This window comes from Vitis vinifera, chromosome 10 (assembly GCF_030704535.1).
Source record: "Vitis vinifera cultivar Pinot Noir 40024 chromosome 10, ASM3070453v1".
NCBI lineage: Eukaryota > Viridiplantae > Streptophyta > Magnoliopsida > Vitales > Vitaceae > Vitis > Vitis vinifera.
The window spans coordinates 1,179,518-1,199,892 of NC_081814.1; the positions used below are offsets into that span (position 1 = coordinate 1,179,518).

General features: G+C 35.7%; 2 protein-coding genes across 2 annotated transcripts; both read right to left on the bottom strand.

Moving 5' to 3' along the window:
• Nucleotides 1-3,661: 3,661 nt before the first annotated feature.
• LOC100246942 (protein S40-5) lies at nt 3,662-4,816 on the bottom strand. Its single transcript, XM_002274367.5, has one exon. The coding sequence runs from the start codon at nt 4,648-4,650 to the stop codon at nt 4,009-4,011; it is 642 nt and encodes a 213-aa protein (XP_002274403.2). The 5' UTR covers nt 4,651-4,816; the 3' UTR covers nt 3,662-4,008.
• Nucleotides 4,817-12,766: 7,950 nt separating this feature from the next.
• Nucleotides 12,767-16,925, bottom strand: LOC100245273 (uncharacterized). The gene is made up of 3 exons (XM_010657102.3): nt 16,392-16,925; nt 15,234-15,338; nt 12,767-14,776 (listed from the first exon to the last, which is right to left on the bottom strand). The coding sequence occupies exons 1-3, from the start codon at nt 16,917-16,919 to the stop codon at nt 13,196-13,198; spliced, it is 2,214 nt and encodes a 737-aa protein (XP_010655404.2). The 5' UTR covers nt 16,920-16,925; the 3' UTR covers nt 12,767-13,195.
• Between the last annotated feature and the right edge of the window lie 3,450 nt (nt 16,926-20,375).

A 20,375-nucleotide genomic window follows, 5' to 3' on the forward strand; every position in this document is an offset into this window, starting at 1 on the left:
TGGAAATCTATTTTCTTACAAATAAATGTGGGTTTTTTTTTTTTTTTTTTTTTTTGGGGGGTGGGGGGATTTTGTTTCAATCATGGCAAGTTGACCTTGATTTCAAACATGTAGTTTGATAATAAGGGGGTGTAGCTACTGTGGATTCCTCCATTGATTTGTGTCCATTTTTGTGACTCTCTCACACGCTTTCTACAATCCTTTTTCAGACTTTGAACAAATGCCCACTAAAGTTTTGACATGGGAATTGGAAAACCATGTGGATTCCCATTTCCAAGTTCCCCACAGGGATTATAAATTTAGAACCCAAAAGCTAGGGTTTCATGATTTCCATTTCCTGATCATTGTAGTAATGTGCAAGTTTCCCTTTTGTTTGTTAATATCTAATGGATTCTCATTTGAATCTTCTTGTAGAGAAGATAAAATTTTTTATTAATTTGTGGATTCAAAATTTTTCTTATCAGACTTCAAACTCTTGAGATTTTTGTGGAAGATTCTTCCAAGTTTTTAAACTTGGATTTGAAGAGCTATTTTAATTACCAAATTTCTATTTCTTTATTTAATTGTTGATGATTTTTTTTTTTTTTTTTGAAGTCACAAAATTTATAAATAGGAAGTCATTTGGGTCATTTGTTTTGTATGACTTTATGGGCCTTGTAGGCCCAACTTTATCCAACAGGGTTGGGACCATTAAAAGCCTTTGATATGGTGGGCATGGTTTTGGCCTTCTGCTTAGGGGTATTGACTCACTCTCTACCCAAATAAGCATGAGAGATTTTCTAGGCAGTTTCTCTTCAACTGGGAAAATTATTTGTTTGTTAATTAAAAGGAAAAAGACACCCTAGCAATAAAAGAGTATAAAAGGAGAAGAGTAAAACCCCATTGAAGAACACAGGGGTCCCAAGGAGGTTTTGCAGAGTACCAAAAGAAGCCATTTTATAATGAACAATGGACCTATACCAGGGGAGAGAGAGTGTTAGACCTTAAAAACCAAAAATGTAAGATGTGGGATTATTATTTTTGAACTTACGCATGAGTTCAATAAATGATAAATTTGTAAAGTTATAATATTATGTTAAACTACCAATTTGACTGACGAATCACACATGTTAAGTGGATCGGGTTAAAACCCTGACAAACCCTATCGCTTGATTCTTTAAAGCCCTAACAAGCCTTATCTCTCACTTTAATCAAATCAAAAATGGTAAAAGGACCCAATCAATGAATTTGTCTCCTGAGTATATTCTATGTCAAACTTGAGCAAAGCTTTCAGAGGATGGAATGGGTGGAAGCCAGCATCTCTATCACTATGATTGTTACTCACTTGATGCCACTTTTGCATTATATGTCTATATTAGTAGTAGTGTAGTGGTTGGTTCAACTGGCAGATTTTGTAATACCTGGTTAAATAATTTCAGGTATAGGAGGCTTTGTGCTTTTTCTAATAGAAAAAATGGTAGCAAAGCACTCTGAAATATTCTGAGAATCAGTCCACTTGCTTTTCAAAGTACTATGATATTGCTCAATGCTGAGTTCCTTTTTTTTTTCCTTTTTCTAATGTTGCATACTTTTGGAAGTACCTGCACTGTGGGTGGCTGTCCTTCCTTATTCAATTTGAATTCATTTTAGGTCCCATAACTTGCCCATGTGAAAACACATATAACCCTAATTCAAAAACCCAAAAATTATAATAAAAAAATTATGATACTATTAAATTATATCATTAGTTACAATTACAAAGTTGAACTTCTCATCCGAAAATGAATTGATCTTCAATGAGGATAGATTAAACCCTTATCCTCGAGTTGAATTCGTGTGACTGACTCCAAGTCGACTCCTATGCCGTTAGCTATGCCCCTGCTTTAGTCCCCCGACACAATAAAGGTTCCATAGCGTGTCATGAGCACCGAGCTAATGGATGGTCGAGCAATTCAAGCGAACCACCCTACCTTACTACAACACAAATGGAGACTAATAACCCATGGCTCTGATACCAATTTTTTAATTGAGTTTGACAGTATAATCTCAAAACCAATTGATATTCAATAAAAATAAATTAAATAAATATTTTATGGTATTATTTATATTAAAATATAATCGGTGATATTAAAACTATGGTATAAGGTGGGTTTAAGTCCTAACTTTTTTTATTTAAAGTAGTATATATACTATCAAATTAAATAAAGTGAACGCAATTTAATTTAATGATGAATTTACTTTTACTAGCTTAATAATGTGATTAATTATTCATAAAAATCATTAAGTATACTTGACTTTTGGATTATAGAAAACTGCCTTCTAATTCTTTAAATTCAGAGCCTATTATTGCATTAATGATATTATGAATGAAAATAATGCAAGATTTTCCATGTATAAATATTCAAGAAAGGAAATGAAATGTTGACATCCAAAGCAAAAATAGAAAAGGAGCCAAAAAGTACTAGAAATTGCATTAATGTTTGGATAGGATAGGATAGGGATGTGTTATCTTGGCTAATATATAGTTTTCCACATAATAAAAATGGAATTATAGAAAAATATATTTTATGTAATATTTAATATTTTTAATAAAAAAAATGAACATCTTTTATATTTAAAATGATTTGAAAATTCCTCCATAATGTATTTTTAATAAGTATTTTTTATTTCCTTATCAATAATATTAATGATTAAATATCTGAAATTTATAAATAAAAAGTTATATTTGCAGCTGAAAATTTATTTTTTATTCTATAAAATAACTAAAATAAAAAGATAAATAAAATAAATAAATTTATGATACCATAATATATAGATATTTTATCTCTTTCTATAAAATTATTAAACCTTTTAGGGAAACAATAAGAGAAAAAGGAAAAATAAGTTATTTAATGAATTATCCTTTATCATTATATCCAAATATGAGATAAAATAAAATATGATATATCACATTAATATTCAAATATAATATAATAAAAAATATACAATATCGTTATATCTGTATAGAAAACTTTCTTAATAGGTATTTTTCTTGAACATAAAAAACTATAGAGTGGAAGAAATATCCAAGATCTTAAACCACAAATAATGAGGGAGAATGGGTGGCTCACAAGATTTGAGAGAGAGAGAGAGAGAGAGAGAGAGAGAGAGAGAGAGAGACTTGTGTCTCTTTCTTGAAAAAGGTAGGGTAGAGAGGAGCATCAAAGGCCACTCAGTAGCTCACTCACTTCCTTCCCAATGCCCCATGTATGATATTGTTTTGTCCATGGCATTAATGGTAGGGTTTTTGTCAACTTGTACCACAAACCCTCCACTGCACCCATCACCTTCCAATAAAAGCAAATTGGTTTTCCCTTCACTCACCCTCCTCCAATTATTGTCCATTTCTTCCTTTATTCCATTCATTCATCAACCCTCCATTCTTTCTCCCTCTCTACCACTGGATTTCCAACATATCTTTCACACTCCCAGATGCCCATTTCTATTTTTTTACACCTCATAAATTTTAAATCCTAAAAAAAAAAAATTCTCTGTTTTTATATATATATATATTCGATATTTAAGAGCTCTTATTTGGAATATAAGGGCCATACCCAGTTGACCGTTTCCACTGGGTTCTCTTATTTAGTTATTTCCACTTCGGATGAATAAATAAATAAAATATGTTGAAATTTTGAAGGAATAATAATAATTTGGAATATATATTATTTTCAGTGACCCACTCTTCACTAGAAATTATCAGAACACCATTGATAGAAGAAAATTGACAGAGAATTCAAACTTGCAATCCATGATGGAATGGGGAGAGAGAGAGAGAGAGAGAGAGAGAGGATGAGAGAAGCGGGAGAGATCAAATCATAATGGCAGAATGGTGCCTAGGCTCAATCGCTGCTGTGTGACTCGGTTTCTGTACTGAGTCAACTCGGCCGAGTCATTGCCCAAGTAAAAAATATAGCGTTTCCTCTGTGACTAATGGAAGTTTTTTTTTTTTTTTCTTTGGCGGGGTTTTACAAAGCTAACAAATGATTATTATCCGTCGAAGCCGGTCTGACTCCAGACCGCGTCTCGAACCCGGCTCATGTCGCGGCCCTTGAGAGTCCGACCCACGCCTTCGAGCACCGAGGTGGCCGCCATCTTGCGGCTGGCGGCGTACTCACGTGCCAGGTACTCGTGCGGCGGAACCATCTCTAATTCTCGATCGTCGTCGGAGTCATGCAGCGACTCCACCGAGTCGACTCGTAGGATCTTGTGCCAGTCCGGGACGTTGACCGGCGCCGAAGTCGCCATGTGGTGGCCGCGGGGAGAAGGCGTCACGCCGTCCTGGGGGCGGTACTGGTGGACGATCCTCGACGACGCCGTCTTCCCCGAGTCGTCGAACGCCAGCGACAGGCCCCCCACCTGGTGCCTGTCGTCCCTAGGAATTCTCCGCCGGTGGTGATGGTTCCTTATCGCCGGCTCACCCCCAGCGCGTGGGCTCCAGTCGCTCTGCCCCCCACCTCCGCCGCCGCCGTTTACGTGATCGTCACGCTCGACCATGTCATCGACCATGGACCAGACATCTTCCTCCCCCAGCTCTGACGAGTCCGCGCCGGCCCCCTGGCCATGGCCGTAGGCGAAGCTCCCCAACAACCTCTCGCTCCGACTGGTGGTCAGTTTCCTGCCTTTCGCCATATAGCATGGCCAGATTCTCCGGCGACCCACGTCGACAAATCAAAGAAGTATTCCACTAGTGACTCAACCAGTGTGAGTCAAGTCCATTAGAGAAGACAGAAGCTTCTCATAATATAGACCCTGCGTTGAAGGGTGGACATCTCTGCGCGTATATATATATACACACGTATATATAGGCTATAGCTGGCTTCAGAAAAGCCAACCCACCATTCATTTCATTTGAATTTCAGCTTCATTTTTTCTGCATTTGAATGGAGAGAATAGCAAACGTTCACGAAACTGTAAAAAAAATAAAAAATAAAAATAACAATAATTAATTAATTAAAACAACTCGAAGAGCCCAAGTCCACGTCAGATTTCATTCTAACGGGCCCCACGAGCCCAATCTTGTTTGACTCCGTTAATGCATCCAACTACGGGCCCATGGGCCACGTGGGTAGTAGCCCAAGCTCCTCTTGACTATTCGTCCATTGAAGGCCCAACACGTGTGCTGGGCCCACCAACTCGGGTCTACATCAACGCCACGCGGCCGGAAGAGAGACCGTTAAAAAAATATTTATGAAAAGTTAACGATGTGGGATCGGTGGGTCGATGAGCGATGATAATGACCATTAATTGATTGTTAGGGTGTATCGAGTATTAGTTTAATACGATAAAAACCACAGATGTGGGAGATGCACATTGGACGGTTGAGAGAGGAGTGGTGGTGGGACCAGGTGACACTTGTCTATGGGGAAGTGAACAAAGAACATTACATCATTCACCATCAAAGGCCCATTAGTGTCCAAATAACCCAAACTAAAACCATGTTTGTTGTTTGGAGTTGCTTTGTCATTTCTTGGTTTAGGTTATCCATGTCGACTAATGTTCAACATTGCAAAAAAGATAAATTAAATTATTAAATTATCAAGGAATATACTTTTGGAGCTTTCTCCTCCTCCCCCATCTAAGCAAAATAAGATAAAATAATTAAATTAATTTTCTTCTTTAGTTATTACAAGTTTTAAGGAAAAATTCTAAAGAAAGAAAATATAATTTAAATTTAATAAACAATAAGTACCAAAAAGACATCATCAATCCATTCCGTTATTTTGTGCTAAATCTTATTACTTTATATTTTATATCTTCTTCTTATTTTTTATTTTTTATTTATCTTAATCTCATTTATTTAGATTTTAAATGATGTTTGTTTTTTTACTGAATAGAAAATGTTAAAATATTTGATTTTTTCTATTCAGATAAAAATATTTAACATTATCTAATATAATTGAAATGAACTTGTTATCAATAGATTCGATTTAGTTATATTTGATGATATTAATAAATTACTTTTAATTGAATAAAAAATAAAAAAAATAAACATCAACTAAGTTTTATTTTTATACTATGGAGATAAAAAAAATTCAATAAGTATTAAGACGGCACGATAGAGCTTTCCTTTTTGGCTATAAGAGAAAAAGTTAAAAATGATATAAGCCCCTAGTGGCATAAAATGACAAGGGAAGAAAATGAAAAAAAAACATGAGTCAACATTCATCCAAGTTGGGGAGTGGTGTGGGCTCTGGGGGGCCTAGGAGCCATGAGTGGGGCAATGGCTAAGGGTAAGGGTGGTGGTGTTGCGGTGAGTGGTTCGAGGAGGGTCCCACTAGGATGTGGTTGGGTTTGAGCCAGAGATAGAGACTGCGCTCCAACTCTGGCTTTCGAGTTGGGGGCCTATCAACCCTATCAAGCATCCTATGCCCTGCTCCCCCCCACCCTAATTCTTGGACGGCTATAGGTTTTTGTGTCATGGACATAGGACATGGTCACCCATTAACTAATGGGGTTGATTTCGAGGGAGCTCTAAGTTATTAATAACTTCCTACAACATTCGCTTGTAAGTTTTATATGATGTTTGGTTCCCAAAATGTAGCAAGCCAAACAAATCTTTCAAAATAAGTATTAATAGAAAACCATAGCATAACAATTACAATACATTCACTCTTGTTTTCTTTCTTTATTATTATTTAAAAATAAAAAATAAAATAAAATTGAAGATATAGTGCCTCTTTTATATGAGATGAACAACTTTCCAAATAGGAACTTATAGCACCAATTTGGTATTACATGAAAACTTTAAACATGGACTCTTATGTCATCATTCGACAAAGTATGAGAAAAATCATATTTATTAATAAATAAAATTATAGTACAAAAATGATTACTAATTCATTTAGATATAAAAAAAAAATGTTTTGGCAATATTTTTAATACCTTATTATATAATAAAAACTAATTTTTAAAATAACCATTTATTATTGTCATAAAATCACTTTTAAGTGGTTCTTTATATTTTAAAAAATTTATCAACATCTGATTTTTATTAAAAAAAAAAAAAAAGGAGGGGGAAGAAGAGTAATGGGAGGGGGTAAAGTAGAAATGAGTGGGGCAACCCTGGCATAGCCCTAAATGGAAAGGGACCCACAAGTGGGGGGGATGGTGAGGTATATAGGGGGAGATATGAAAATTGAAATGACCCATGAGAAGGGAGAGGAGTGAAGTAAGGGTATAAATAAATGAGGAGAAGTGATATTTTGTGATGCAAAATTTTGGTGGTGGATGGCAAAAGGACAAGCATCTGGGCAGCACTGCACTCTCTCTGCACACCATGACCTGTTCAGAATCAGAATCTCAACTGCATCTTGTCACCACCCACACGCCCACATTCACATATCTCCCCCCCAAACCCCAACCAAACCCCCTTGAATTGCCCTACTCATTTCATACTATACCCATCATGTGGATCTCAATATCTCATGGTTTCCAGGTCACCTTCACTTCATTATTTGGGTTGGGTTTGATTTAGAGCAAGTGATTTTGAAAACATCATAGCATTTTTTATGAAATCAGATGTTTAACACTCTGGCATGAATCTAAAGACCAATGTGTCACTAAAACTACCCTCAAAGCACTTTTTTTTTTTTTTTTTTTGTGGTTATTATCGAACTTCAAGTCATTCTTCTCAACAAAGTAACTTCTTGAATACATTTGACAATTCTATTTAGAGTATTTTTAGCGAAAATATTTCCTCTAAAAATGTTTTTAAAAAAAAATCATTTTTTAAATGTTTTTTGATAAAAACACCCAAAAAACACTTTCTTATACTAGAAATGCTTTTTAAAATCACTATCAAACCGATTCTTTAATTTCACATTATTTTTAATTTGTTTTCCCTTTCTTCACCTCATTCCCTTCCCTTTTCTTCATTTCAAATTTGAAAAACAAAAATAAAGAAAAAATGAGAGTAGTGTTGTAATATCATATATCAATTTTAATGTAAACAAATAAAAGAATTAGACAGTGGTATTATTTATTTTTCTCACCAAGTTCTAACTTGTACTTCATCGGCATCCCTACTTTCTATGTAGGTTTCTCTCACTTACCAAAAAGTTGGGTAATAACTAGCAACTAGTAAGTACTATGGGATGTTTTTAGATGTAAGAGATTCTTCAGTTTTGATGGAAACGGTGTCCTTTAGTGAGGCTCTTGCTGCTCTAGTGGTGTGCATCTTTTTTTTGGTATAGTAATAGTACAATGCTGAAGCCATGTGCTGCCATTAAAACCCCCTTCTCATTCCTTAATCACGTGGGTTTCCAAAACCTTAAAAAATAAAAAATGAAACACGAAATAAATAAATAAATAAATAAGAAGAAAAAAACCCACTTCCAAACAAGCTTTGTCCCTTGAGTGGAGAGCATAAAGGCTCTCTTGGGTTAAACTAGCCACACAAGGGTACTCTCCACTCAAAAATGGGTGTTTCTTTCTTAGTCCGTCAGTACTTTGCTAGAGCTTTAGACCAAAAACCTTCTTACAAAATGTACAATTTTCACTTTCATGTGCCAAGCTTCCTCTCTCTCAAGATGCCTTTTTACAAACTGTACAATTTTCACTTCCATGTGCTAAGCCATCTCTCTCTCTCTCTCTCTCTCTTTCCCCCCTCCTAAACAGTGAATAATAATCAGACTGGGTGGGAGGGAGTCCATCACTAGCATCCAATGAAGAGTAGAGACACCTTAGGGTGGTGGCATTTCATATGGTGGGCTCCTCTCTAATGTGTCTAGGCATGAGCCCATTTAAAGAGCAGAGATCAAAATCCAATCCTCCTACTGTTGATGCATGAATAGGTGGGGTCTCTCATCTGTTGTGTACATGTGCCTATCTCATGTCCTTGAGGGCTTGATGGTGCCATGACAGAGGAGGGTGTGAGCCTGCCATGAACCTCAATCATTTTTGGTGCAACACCTTCCTAATTCTTTGATCAGATGGACTAACCAATGTCTTTTTTTCTAATCTGATTTAGCCAAAAAGGTTCAGATATACGAATCAAGAAACAAACTTAAGGGTGGGCCACTCAGGTATTCTGGCTTTTGAGGAGGGGAAAAAAAGGGAACACTGTAAGAAGATTCATGGAGGGACAATCTTTCTGAAACCATGTGTAATGCAAATGCCAGTTGGAAGATCTTACCTCAAGAGTCCCTGCAGCATTGAATCAAGAGATGAATCCACCTTCACTCCCTGTAGACAAAATCAAAATCATATTATTGTAAGTACAAAATCATTTGTGTTCAGATATTCCTTCTATCAGCAGTATTTATTAAACAATTATTCCACCCTAATCACTCTGTCATGATTAAAAGAAAGGAATGGAATCTTGCCCTTCCAGAACTGAAAGGGGGATCCCACTTGGTTTGATGGCATTGCCGCATCCCCATCAAACACCTTTGTCCATGCACCAATGGTTTCTACACTTCCTTTATCTCACATCCAATCAGTCTAAATGCTTACCTAATTATTCCTTTTCCTTGCTATGGTCCTAAATGCTTACTAGACATATACCCAATTATTATTGCTAATATCAACACCCAAATTAATAATTCAGATCACCTCCTTTTTGTTACCATTCACAGTTACCAGAAAACAAAACGCCTGGAATTTGCTTGGTTTAAAGGAGGTTAAGAACAGATATTCAAGGCATAATGGACACAAAAAAGGTATTAGAAATAGTGGTTACTACTTCAGTGTGGATAGGGTTGAAGAATTTTTGGAATTTCTATCAATGTTGGGTCACTTTCAGTTGGGGTCAATGCAGTTGTCTCATTAACTGTTGCTATTAGTTCTGGTTACAATGACGAGTAACAGAAAAGCTTATCTTGTATATCTTTTATCAGTTTACTAAAGGGAGTGCTTCTCCCACTTGAGTATATGCATGATGCTTTTTCTAACCTGTGGTTATAGTGGCCAAGGCAAGTCCATTTCTTTGAATGGGTGGGGTTTCTTCAATCATGAAGTGTAGCACTATAGCTCTGAGTTTGGCTATGAGGGTCAGTGAGTGATTTGGTTGGAATCTTACTATTCGATTCATTGATGTCAATGGACCCCATGATAGTCTAAATCAAGGTTTTGAAAGTTCTATTAATATTGCCGCTGATGTTAGTATTGTCACTTTCACAAGGTCAAGCCACACATTCAAACTCCAGATTCCACCAGATAAATCTATGGTTCAAAATCATGATTTACCTTTCTGGATCTTACTAGGGTTTAAGGTTCTTGGATTCAATAATGGCTGAGTTAGTAAAAAGGTAAATTCCATCCTCATGGTCAATTCAATCTCTTCTAGCCATATATCCAGCTTCAAGTACACGCCTATTGCTTTCAAATTTTCTTCCTTTCCCTGTTACAGATTCTCTTGACGATCAACAACAAAAAAGAGGACCAGAATCCATCAAATGTGTTCCAAAGCTCACACAACAAATTTCAAAGATTTTCTTGTGTGACCAGTGGGTATCTATAACTCATTTTCTTGATTTCACCCCTCCTTGAAAGAAAACTATTTTCTTTTCCTTTCAACCTTTTCTGGCTCTACACTCGGATTCTCACGTTTTCTAGATCATGTCTCTTTATTTGGAGCCATATTCTCTGCCTTCTAACCAATTTCAGTCAGTTTAGAGCATAAATGCTGCCTCTGAAATGCATCCATTGAAGCATCTTCCAACTCTCTTCTGTTAAATGTGATAAAACCCTAGCTTTTATGTAGCCCTTTTTGGAGGATTCTATCATATCAAGCTGAGACTTATGTTCTCCCCCACTAATGCAAGTGCATTCCTTTTCCATAATATAATGATGATTTACTTCAAGCCTATGAAAAAATATGACATGGAATAGAACTTAGTTTCCATGATTCCATATATTCTATGGCACAAACTTTCTTTTTCTATTGAAGTTTCTTTTCTTTCTACATATTACCACATCTATAGATGTTGGTTAAAGTTCCTAGAGCTATTTATAACTATCTGGTATACTTAATTTACCTGAATCTAGGTAATCTTTATGTTCCCTACTTTAGGATGAGACCAATTCTTAAAGAGTAATGCTGTGTGCACCAAACAGATGCACCAAAATGCTATACCAAATATGCATATGGGCAAAATACCCTAGACTTTGTACAAAATTACACATTCTACTATTAGATGAGCCAGTGAAGAAGTTGGCTCCTCAAGTGTTTTTCTTAAAATGACCATTGGTCTATCTGTGCAACTCTATTCAACAAGTCCGGCATTTGTTAGCTCTGGGTTTCCAGGAATCAGAATGGCGAGCAGTGGAATAGATGGAAAGATGGAGAAACCGTGTGTTTTTTAAATAAGCAGCATGGTTTTAGTGGGAGATAGGCATGAGCAGAGCAAGTAATGAGAACAACATGGAAAAGACCCAGATTTTATGGAATGGAGAAACAAAAACCATCAGAATGAATGAATATGGAGAAAATTAACCTGGGTTATGGGCTTTGGGCCTAAAGCCCTACATTGATTAGGAAACAGATGCATTTTCCTAATAGTACATCTGCACAAGAAAAGAGAAAACAACACCACTGAACTGACAATTAAAGATTTGAAAGTTATTGTAGAGTTTTGGCACATGGAGATGAAACCACTCAAAATGTGTTTTACAAGACACGAAAATGAACCTATGCTAATCATACAAGTGGCTGTTGGTTCAATGAAGACATACTAACAGATCCACCCAAATGGCATAGAGGTCGATGGATGCATATTGAATTATATCCATCAAAGAACTAAAATATAAATCAAGATATTCTTGAGTAAATGGGATCCAAAATAGGAATTTAATAATGATATTTTGATTTAAAAAGAAGAGAAAAGAAAAAGAAAAGAAAAGAAGATACAACTTACCTGTCATTTTTTAAAAGTATATTTGTTTGCTTGTTATATATGGGCCATGCATGAAGTGGAGACAATTGATCACAGACATGAAAGTTTGGGAGTGGGGCCAACTGCAGGGTGCCAACAAGAAGGAGAAACAAATATCCAGACACCCATACCTTTATCTACTTCCGAATCATGTAGAATCCCACACCAATCAAGCTTTTTTTCTCGGGAAAAAGCTCAAAGTCGTCACGACAACTTCACAAGTATCCCACTTCTTTGCCCCCACCTGTATTGAAAAAGAATGGTCTTGCACAAAACTCAGTTGAAGATTCATGGGCTTATTAAATTCTTAATAAATGGTGACAGCAGGATAGTCCTAATGTTTTCATCAGGACAAATATCATTGTAAGCCAAACTGGTTTTCATCAGGACCAATAAAGCATTATAAGCTACATTATTGCAGACACTGGTCACAGTCCATCTGTTTGACCAATAAGCACATTGTTTCGGCTCCTTGTAATTTTCCTTTTTGGATTGCATATGAATGGTTCAACAGAAACACCTAGGGTATCCAGTAAGATCTGTCAAGAGAATATAGCTAATCTGCAAACAGAGCAAGAAAACATGGAAAATAAAGAAGAATGTCCTCAGTTCATTTTTTCCCTGGTAGTTTTAACAAAAGGGCCCTAATAAATAGTCAGAGATCCAATTGCTAAATCTAGAAAAATTAAAGAAGAGTCTGACCAAAGAAAAAAGGAAAAAGAAAGAAATAAACAGGAAAGAAGATTGGTCATGGATTTGCCTTTCCTAATGGGCCTGGAAGCATCGACATTTTCCATTGCCTGCTGAAATATTCCTGATAAAGTAATCGACACCACAAGAGTAAGGGAGGGAAAGGAAGGAGATTGATGTAATTCCTTCTGATATGAATGGTTTTTCTCAATTGTATTGTCATAAGTTACATATATGATGGTTCACATAGCTTGCCTTCAAATGGCCAGGATAAGAACATGGTATACTCTTATAAAACAAAGCATCTATTCAGGATCACAGATACCTGAGTTGTCCAAGCAAGTACACTTGTAAATACACATCTGCAAGTGATTGGAAGAAATTCTTACCAGGGCTGCAAATGATCAATGAATACAAAAGGCAAGAAGCCAGGCAGGCGGGCCCACTGGAAAACCTTGCATCCATTACATTTTGAAGGTTCCGCCCACCAACTTCAGCAATATCTTAACATGGTCAACTATACTACCTTATACAGCTGGAGAGACAGAGACAGCTACATTCTTGTTCTAGTCCATTTGCTCAAACAGCAAAGTTTTGATGACTTGGTTTACCTAACTCCTCTGCTTAAGAACCTGACGCAATTGGATTTTCTGGCTTTCCATCCTTGCCTCCAAGAGCTTGGCTTTCAAACTACTCTGGGTTCCTTGTGGGTGTTCAGTGCACCCTTTCACCCCTCGAGTCACATGTGGATTCCCTGTCTCCGGTGAGCTCCATTGGTCCACCAAGTCTTGGTGGCTGAGACCACCTTCACCCAATCCTCTACTTGGAGACATGGTCCCCACACTAGTAATCGTTCCATTTGAAAGCCTTGCATTACCCTCATCTGAGATTATCTTGTATATTTCACCATTACTTGAGCATGATCTCCAAAGTTTGGATACTGAAGATGCATTCTGCTTTGTCTGCTTTGATTGCTTTGCTGATACTGAGCAGACCTCACTGGTTGCAGTATGAGGAGAATCTTGACCTGCATTCTCATCCCATTCTATTCCACTCCTTGAAGCATTGCGGCCTTGGCTAAACCTGTTGACGGAGTAATCACTCCCTTCCAGGGAATAAATTGAACCCTGATCCTCAGCACGACTAACAGTTTCCCAGCCACTGGCATCTTCTTCTAAACACCTGTTATGATCGACAAGGCCATTTGGACACTTCTGCAAAGGGCTTTTGCTAAACCTATTGACCTCAGGATTCCCATTTTGGATTTTGGAAGCATGGGTGGGGGGATTGTAATTTGTGCATGGTTCAATCTCTCTCCCATTTGCTTCACCATTTTTCAGCTCTTCAAAAATGGAGAATATGTCATCTGTTTTGGGGGGCGCATATGAAAATTCTTTGATGTCTTGAATCTTTACAGAGTTCACAGCCTGCCGGATCAACTCAGCATGCCTCAACTCCATCACATCCAAGGTTGCACTTCTTGAACTTAGAAAAGTTTCAAGGTCTGCTACGAGCTTGTTCATCTGACAATACTTATTTTCAAGAGTCAGCTTTGCATCAACCAGCTTCATCTGGACCCGCTCTTCACGCCAGACCTCAGCCATTTGCAACATCTTCCTCTCTTCTTCCACTTCCTCACGAATTTTCACATATTCCCTCTTGAATGATTCAACTTCGGCCTTGTCTTCTCCGATTTCTTTAGCTAGCTCATTACAAACTTCCTCCATTAGCTCTCTACCCTTTCTTTCTTTCTCATATTCTTGCATGAACTCTTTCATAGATAACTTGGCATCAGCTAGCTCATTAACCAATTTGGAGTTAAGGATTTCCATCCTCTGGCGATTTTTTCTTTCTATGTTCAATTTATCCTTTAAGTCATCAATGATTCCACGGATTTTCTGCTGTTCCCTGCTCTGCCATGAGGTCCTATCCTCATTAACTTTCTTCAAGAAGTGTTCAAGTTTCTTCTTGAAGGAATGCCGCTCAGCCTCAAGTTCATGAATTCGGGTCCGAGCCTGCAAGAGTTCTGCTTGCAAAGTGGAAACAACTGAGACAGTACTAAGCTGTCCATCTTCATGAAGCTTCATCTGGCTGTAAAAGTGGCCAAACTCATCCGATGATCTTGAATACCCACTGTCCCACTTTGTTGCCCTCTCCAATGCAGATTTGGACAAGGGCAAAGAAGACTCAACCTAAAAGGAAGAACATTGCATGAAAAAAGAAAAAATTAGAACATTGACAAATGATTGGACAGATCAACTTAAAAATCAGGAGGAATTTGTCTGAGACTAACATCTTAGTGTTTAGCTAAGAACTAGACCTAAGGTGATCATAAAACAACCAGAAGACATGCCAATGCTGTTTCTTTGATGATTCAACATAACAAACATCCTTTTCAGGACCAAGTGTAACATGATCAATTTTACAGTAGATCAGAAGATAAAATATATGACTAAAAGGTAAAAACAGTTTAATCCTTGGTCTAGAAACTCATGGTGGCACAGAAGAAGATATCCTGCATGTGACATTGGCATACCTGCATACAGGCCACAAGCATAACCAGGAACTGTACCAAAATTACCTGGTCTATCCCAGACCAGTAGAAACAGTTCAAACCTTGAATGACCAAAATGAAAGAAGAAGACACACCTTAGACAGAATTCCATTTTTTGGACCAGATAAGGAAGGAGGGCTTTGTAACAAATCCTTTATATCTGGACCATGTTGATGATAGGGCTTTGTGATCCTTCCAGACTGCATCAAACAAAACGACAAAAACAAGATCTTAAAACTTCTGAAACTGACAACTTGAATTTATTAAATCTACATATAAGAAAATATTCATCAAGATTCATTAATGATCATTATCCCGTAAGCCCTTTTTGCTGCAATGAAATCTATCAGACTTTCAAACAAAACGAGGAAATTTCTAGGCTCCAGTTTCAGATGGGCTTCCCTCGGTTATGCTCAGTATAGAGAAGGGTGACTTGCTCACACAAGGAAGACACCCATCCTTTAGCACCATGTGCAAATGGCTCAAACAGACCTTCTCATGGCTGCCAAACCCATTATCAGGAAGAGGCAAATTCGCTTGGCAAACCCTATTATCTTAAAAGAGAAAAATGTTATGATGCAGATGTAAAGACTAATTAAATTACGATAAAAATGGTGGGAAATCCATGTCCTTAGATGAACAAAATAATCAATCAGTGAAATATGCAGCAACTATAGTAATGCAATGACAAACATAGAATTGTCCAATAGTTTCATCCCATGTGCTACTATGATGATAAGAGTTAGGCGTTCATAGAATTTGACATGGATATGATGACCCCAAACACAATTCACAATAATGCAATCATAAACAGAGTATTCTCCAACCCTTTTTAATGGCGATCAGACCACCCCTATAAACCTTACTATTAGAAAAATCAGTCGGATTCAATATGCCATTATTGGGGAGTTGAGAGACGAAAAGAAAAGCTTCCACTCAACTCAAAGGGAAGTCACTATTTACTGAAACCAAAACAGAACAGAGAACCGAAGACACTGTTAAGCTTCCAATTTATCATTTCTTTTCTTTCCTTTTCTTGAACTTTCTCGGCAAACAAACAGAGAATGAATCAAACTCAAAACATCCAGTTTGGCAAGCCAACAGAGCATAGAAACAATCGAAGAGCATTCTCATAGAAGAAAAAGTATAGCAAATTTCCACTGAATAGTGCTCGAAGAAGGCCTCACATAACCCATCACAATCACTATGAAAATGGCACAGATCTCGAGTAACCAACATCAAGCGAGACTGACCTCAAGCCCTAACCGATCGTACGATGCACATTGCAAGTCTCCGCCTTTACCACCGCCACGACCACCACCGCCGCCGCCCGAACTCTCCGCGGCTAAACTCAGATGCCACAGCCCGGCGGCGAGCCTCCTCGCCGAAACATCAACCTCGCCGCCACTCCTCACTCTCCTCACACCCCTCCGTCCGGCCACACTCTCCCCGCCGGCACCAACCCCGAACTCATCATCGTCGAACTTCCACCGAAGCAGAGGAGTCGTGAGCACGCTCCCCCTCCCCGCCGGAGTCCCGGACCTCCGCAGCCGGAACCCGGCGCCGGCAGAGCCGGGCCTCCTGGTTTTCCGGCGACGAAGTCTGGCATCAGCGGTCACATTGAGGTTCAAACCGGAAGATGAGGTTGGACCATTTGGCGGGAACCTCGCCGGAGAGTGGGCCCCACCCTGTATCTTCATTCTGTACGGCTTGCTCTGGTCGCCATTACAGCCCCGGTCTTCAGGTGGGGGGCTTGCTTTATATGCCTTCGATTTTTCCATCTCAAAACGCAGCGTTTTGGCCAGCCCTTTTGTCCCTCTATATTTATTTTCCAACAAAATTAAATTCCTTTGTTTTTCTAATTAAAATTATACTCTATGATTTGGACCACCTTCTTTATTTTTCACCACATTCTATCCCTAAGTTATGCTTTATTTTTTGTTATCATCATTTCCAAATGAAACCCTAAACTTTGGAGTTTGACAAATATTTTGAGCTAAGCTAAAATGATTTAATATTAATATTCAATAATTTTACTTGTAAAATATTAAATGATATATTTAGTATTAATATAAAATATCACTTGCTTCATAGCACGATACATAAAAACAGTTAACATGTATGAAAGGCATATTAAGATTAAGGTAGTATTTATTTTTTTGGTTAAATAAAAAAATCAAAATATTTAGTTTTTTCTATTTAGTTAAAAATAATTTATTAATATCGACCAACATAATTAAACCGAACCTATTTATAAAAAATTCACTCTAATTATGTTAGTTGATATCAATAGATTATTTTTAATTGAATAAAGTAGAAAAATAAACAACTTAAATTATGAAAACAAATTGCTTTCAGCGAAAAAACAGAAACTACCTAAGTCTTAAAATGATTTCTTTTACAAATTTAATTTTATATTATTATATAACATTCTTTGAAAATATAAGTATTTTATCCAATACTCGGTGAAAATAATATTTAAAATATAATATAAATAATTTTAAACCATCTCATAAATAGCTAATAATAATTAAAAAAATGATGGATTGTCTTACTTGCTTCATTATAATATTTATTTTGGTAAAAAAACATTTATGCTATGTTTGTTTTTGGAAAATGTTAGAAAAAAAGGAAAAAATTCTAAAGAATATCATTTTACTTGGATGATATGGAAAATAAAGTATAGAAAAATAAATAAATAACTATATAGAAATCTTTTTTCTTTTTTCTTTTTTGCTAAAAAATTTTGAGAAAAGTTTTAAAATAAAAATACATTATTGATTTATTTATTTATATATTTTTACTCAAAATTTTAATGGATGAGCAAATAAGAGAAGTTTTGTTCACGATTTTATTTCCTTTTATTTGCCCTTTCTAATTTATTTTCTTTGTAATTCTCAAAAGCCCAATATAATATTAAGTAATATTGTCTTAATAAGAAAATCAATGAAAAACAATTTTAGAGTAATTAAAGTAGAGTTTGATTCACTATAATTTCCATAAGTCAAGTAAAATAAAAATATTTCATAAAAGGAGAAACATGAAAGTTACAAGATTATAAAATTCACTAATTGTGTTTTACATTTAGTGGTTAATCGGTTTCTTTTACAAAACAAATTTAGTAGTTTTAATGTGAAGCTTATGTGACAATTTAAAACCCGTGTTACTTTATAGAAAAGCAAATAAAATCGTAGATTGTTTAGTTACAAAAAATATTTGTAATTTATAGTTAATCATTTATATGTCAGATTTTCTTAAAGATGTTATAAAATTTTGTTACAACTTACAGCCCATCATTCAAAATTCTAGTTTTTTTCCATAAAAAAAATAAAAATAAAATTGTGATACCATATGAACTAAAAAAAGAATGATGATGTGGTAGTAGATTTAAGAGGGCATGAAGTGAAAGTGACAAGGGGCAAGGGGTGATTAGAAAAGGAGCCAAGCCAAGCCAAAGCTCCATATTTATTAGATTCATAGGAACCTAGGGTTCACCCACCTAACAAAATCTCAATTCTCAACTATAAGTTATTCACCATTAATGGGAATGCAAGTCCAATGTATATAGTCTAGTCCATTCTTATTCATGGCTTGTCTTCAAATGAGACCATTTTTGCCGTTTACCTCGTTAGGTCTTTCTATTAAGTGTGGATGGTTCCCCCTTTGTCGACACGTTTTCATCATTGGGGCTTTTGGTGAGATACTACATTTGGATTTTCATTTTATAAGCTTTTTTGGACCATAAAATTCAATACTCTTAACTATTGGAAGATTCTAGGAAAAATTGAATGATTTTTTGCTTCCCTTATTACATTAATATCTCTAGAAATATTAATCTTCAAAATTGATTTAGAAACTATTCTTAAAAACAATTTTATATTTTAAAGAAAAACTACATTTGACAGGTTTTCGAAATTTTATTCTCATAACATGTTTTTTTTTTTCCTCAGAGTTCTTTTGAGAAATAATTAACTTTTTTTTTATTGTACATGAATAAGTCGAAAAAATTGCATTTCACATTTGAGTTTCTACACAAAATTTGGGTTCTTATAAATAATTTAAATACTTAAAAAACTATTTAATTTTTTTTTTCCTAAAATGAGCTTTGGATGCTAAATATGTCATTTTTCTCAAATGAAATTATGGTATTTACTAAAATGACAATTTAATGTTTTTTGTTCCCAACCATTTAACAATCGAGATTGATTTTTGAGCATTAATGGTGGAGACTGAGTGCGATTGAGAGTAATTTTAGAAAGTGTTTTTAAAATTTTTAACACTTAAATGATAAATTTTTTTTAAGTATTAGAAATATTAAAAACGTTTTTTAAAATTACTACCAAACTGGTTCTAAAAGTGTATTTGATAGTAATTTTTGAAAACGTTTCTATTATTTATAACACTTTAAAATTTTTACTAGTATTAAAAATGTTAAAAACACTTTCTAAAATCACTACTAAATCGAGTGGCATGCTAGTGATTAGGTACTGTAAAATTTTCTAGAATAATTTATGGCAAATTCATGGTAAACCTTTCTATTTTAAATATAATTTTATATTTTTATTTCCTTAAAGCCCAAAGAATGGGCTCAGCCCATGAATAGAAGATCTTGGCCCATTGGCTGGAAGAAAAACTGGGCTGCCATGGGCTTCTTGCGGCCCACCATTGAGCAAGAAACTCACCCACCATCAACCATCATGGATTTATCCCTCTTTACGTGCCAATGAGTCCAATTGATTATATATATGATCATTAAAAATTAGGTTTTATTTGAAAAATCATTTTATTAAAACACAGTTTTGTGTTTAGAATAAAAATAAATATTAAAATTAAAAAATGAATGATGCAAGTGATTTTTTAGAACATATTTGATGCGTTTTTAGGTATTTTTTCGGAGGGAATTCTTAAAAAAAAATTAGAAAAATAACACGTCAAAAAGTTTTATACCATACGAAAGTGTACAAAGCCATCGGGAAGACTAAGTTAGAAAAAAATATTTTAAAATTTTATTTTCAAGAACAATAAAAAAATATTTGAAAGCTACACCCAAAATCATCCTCAAATTTTCTTTCAATTTTAATTTTCAAATGAACTTAAAATAATAACAACGACGAGAAAAAAAAAATCACGAGGAAAGAAAAATTATAATTCAAACTGAAACTCATACTAAACTACAACTTCGAATATTCAATGGGTGCTTATCTTAAACTAGGGCACTTGTCAATCATTTGTGATCC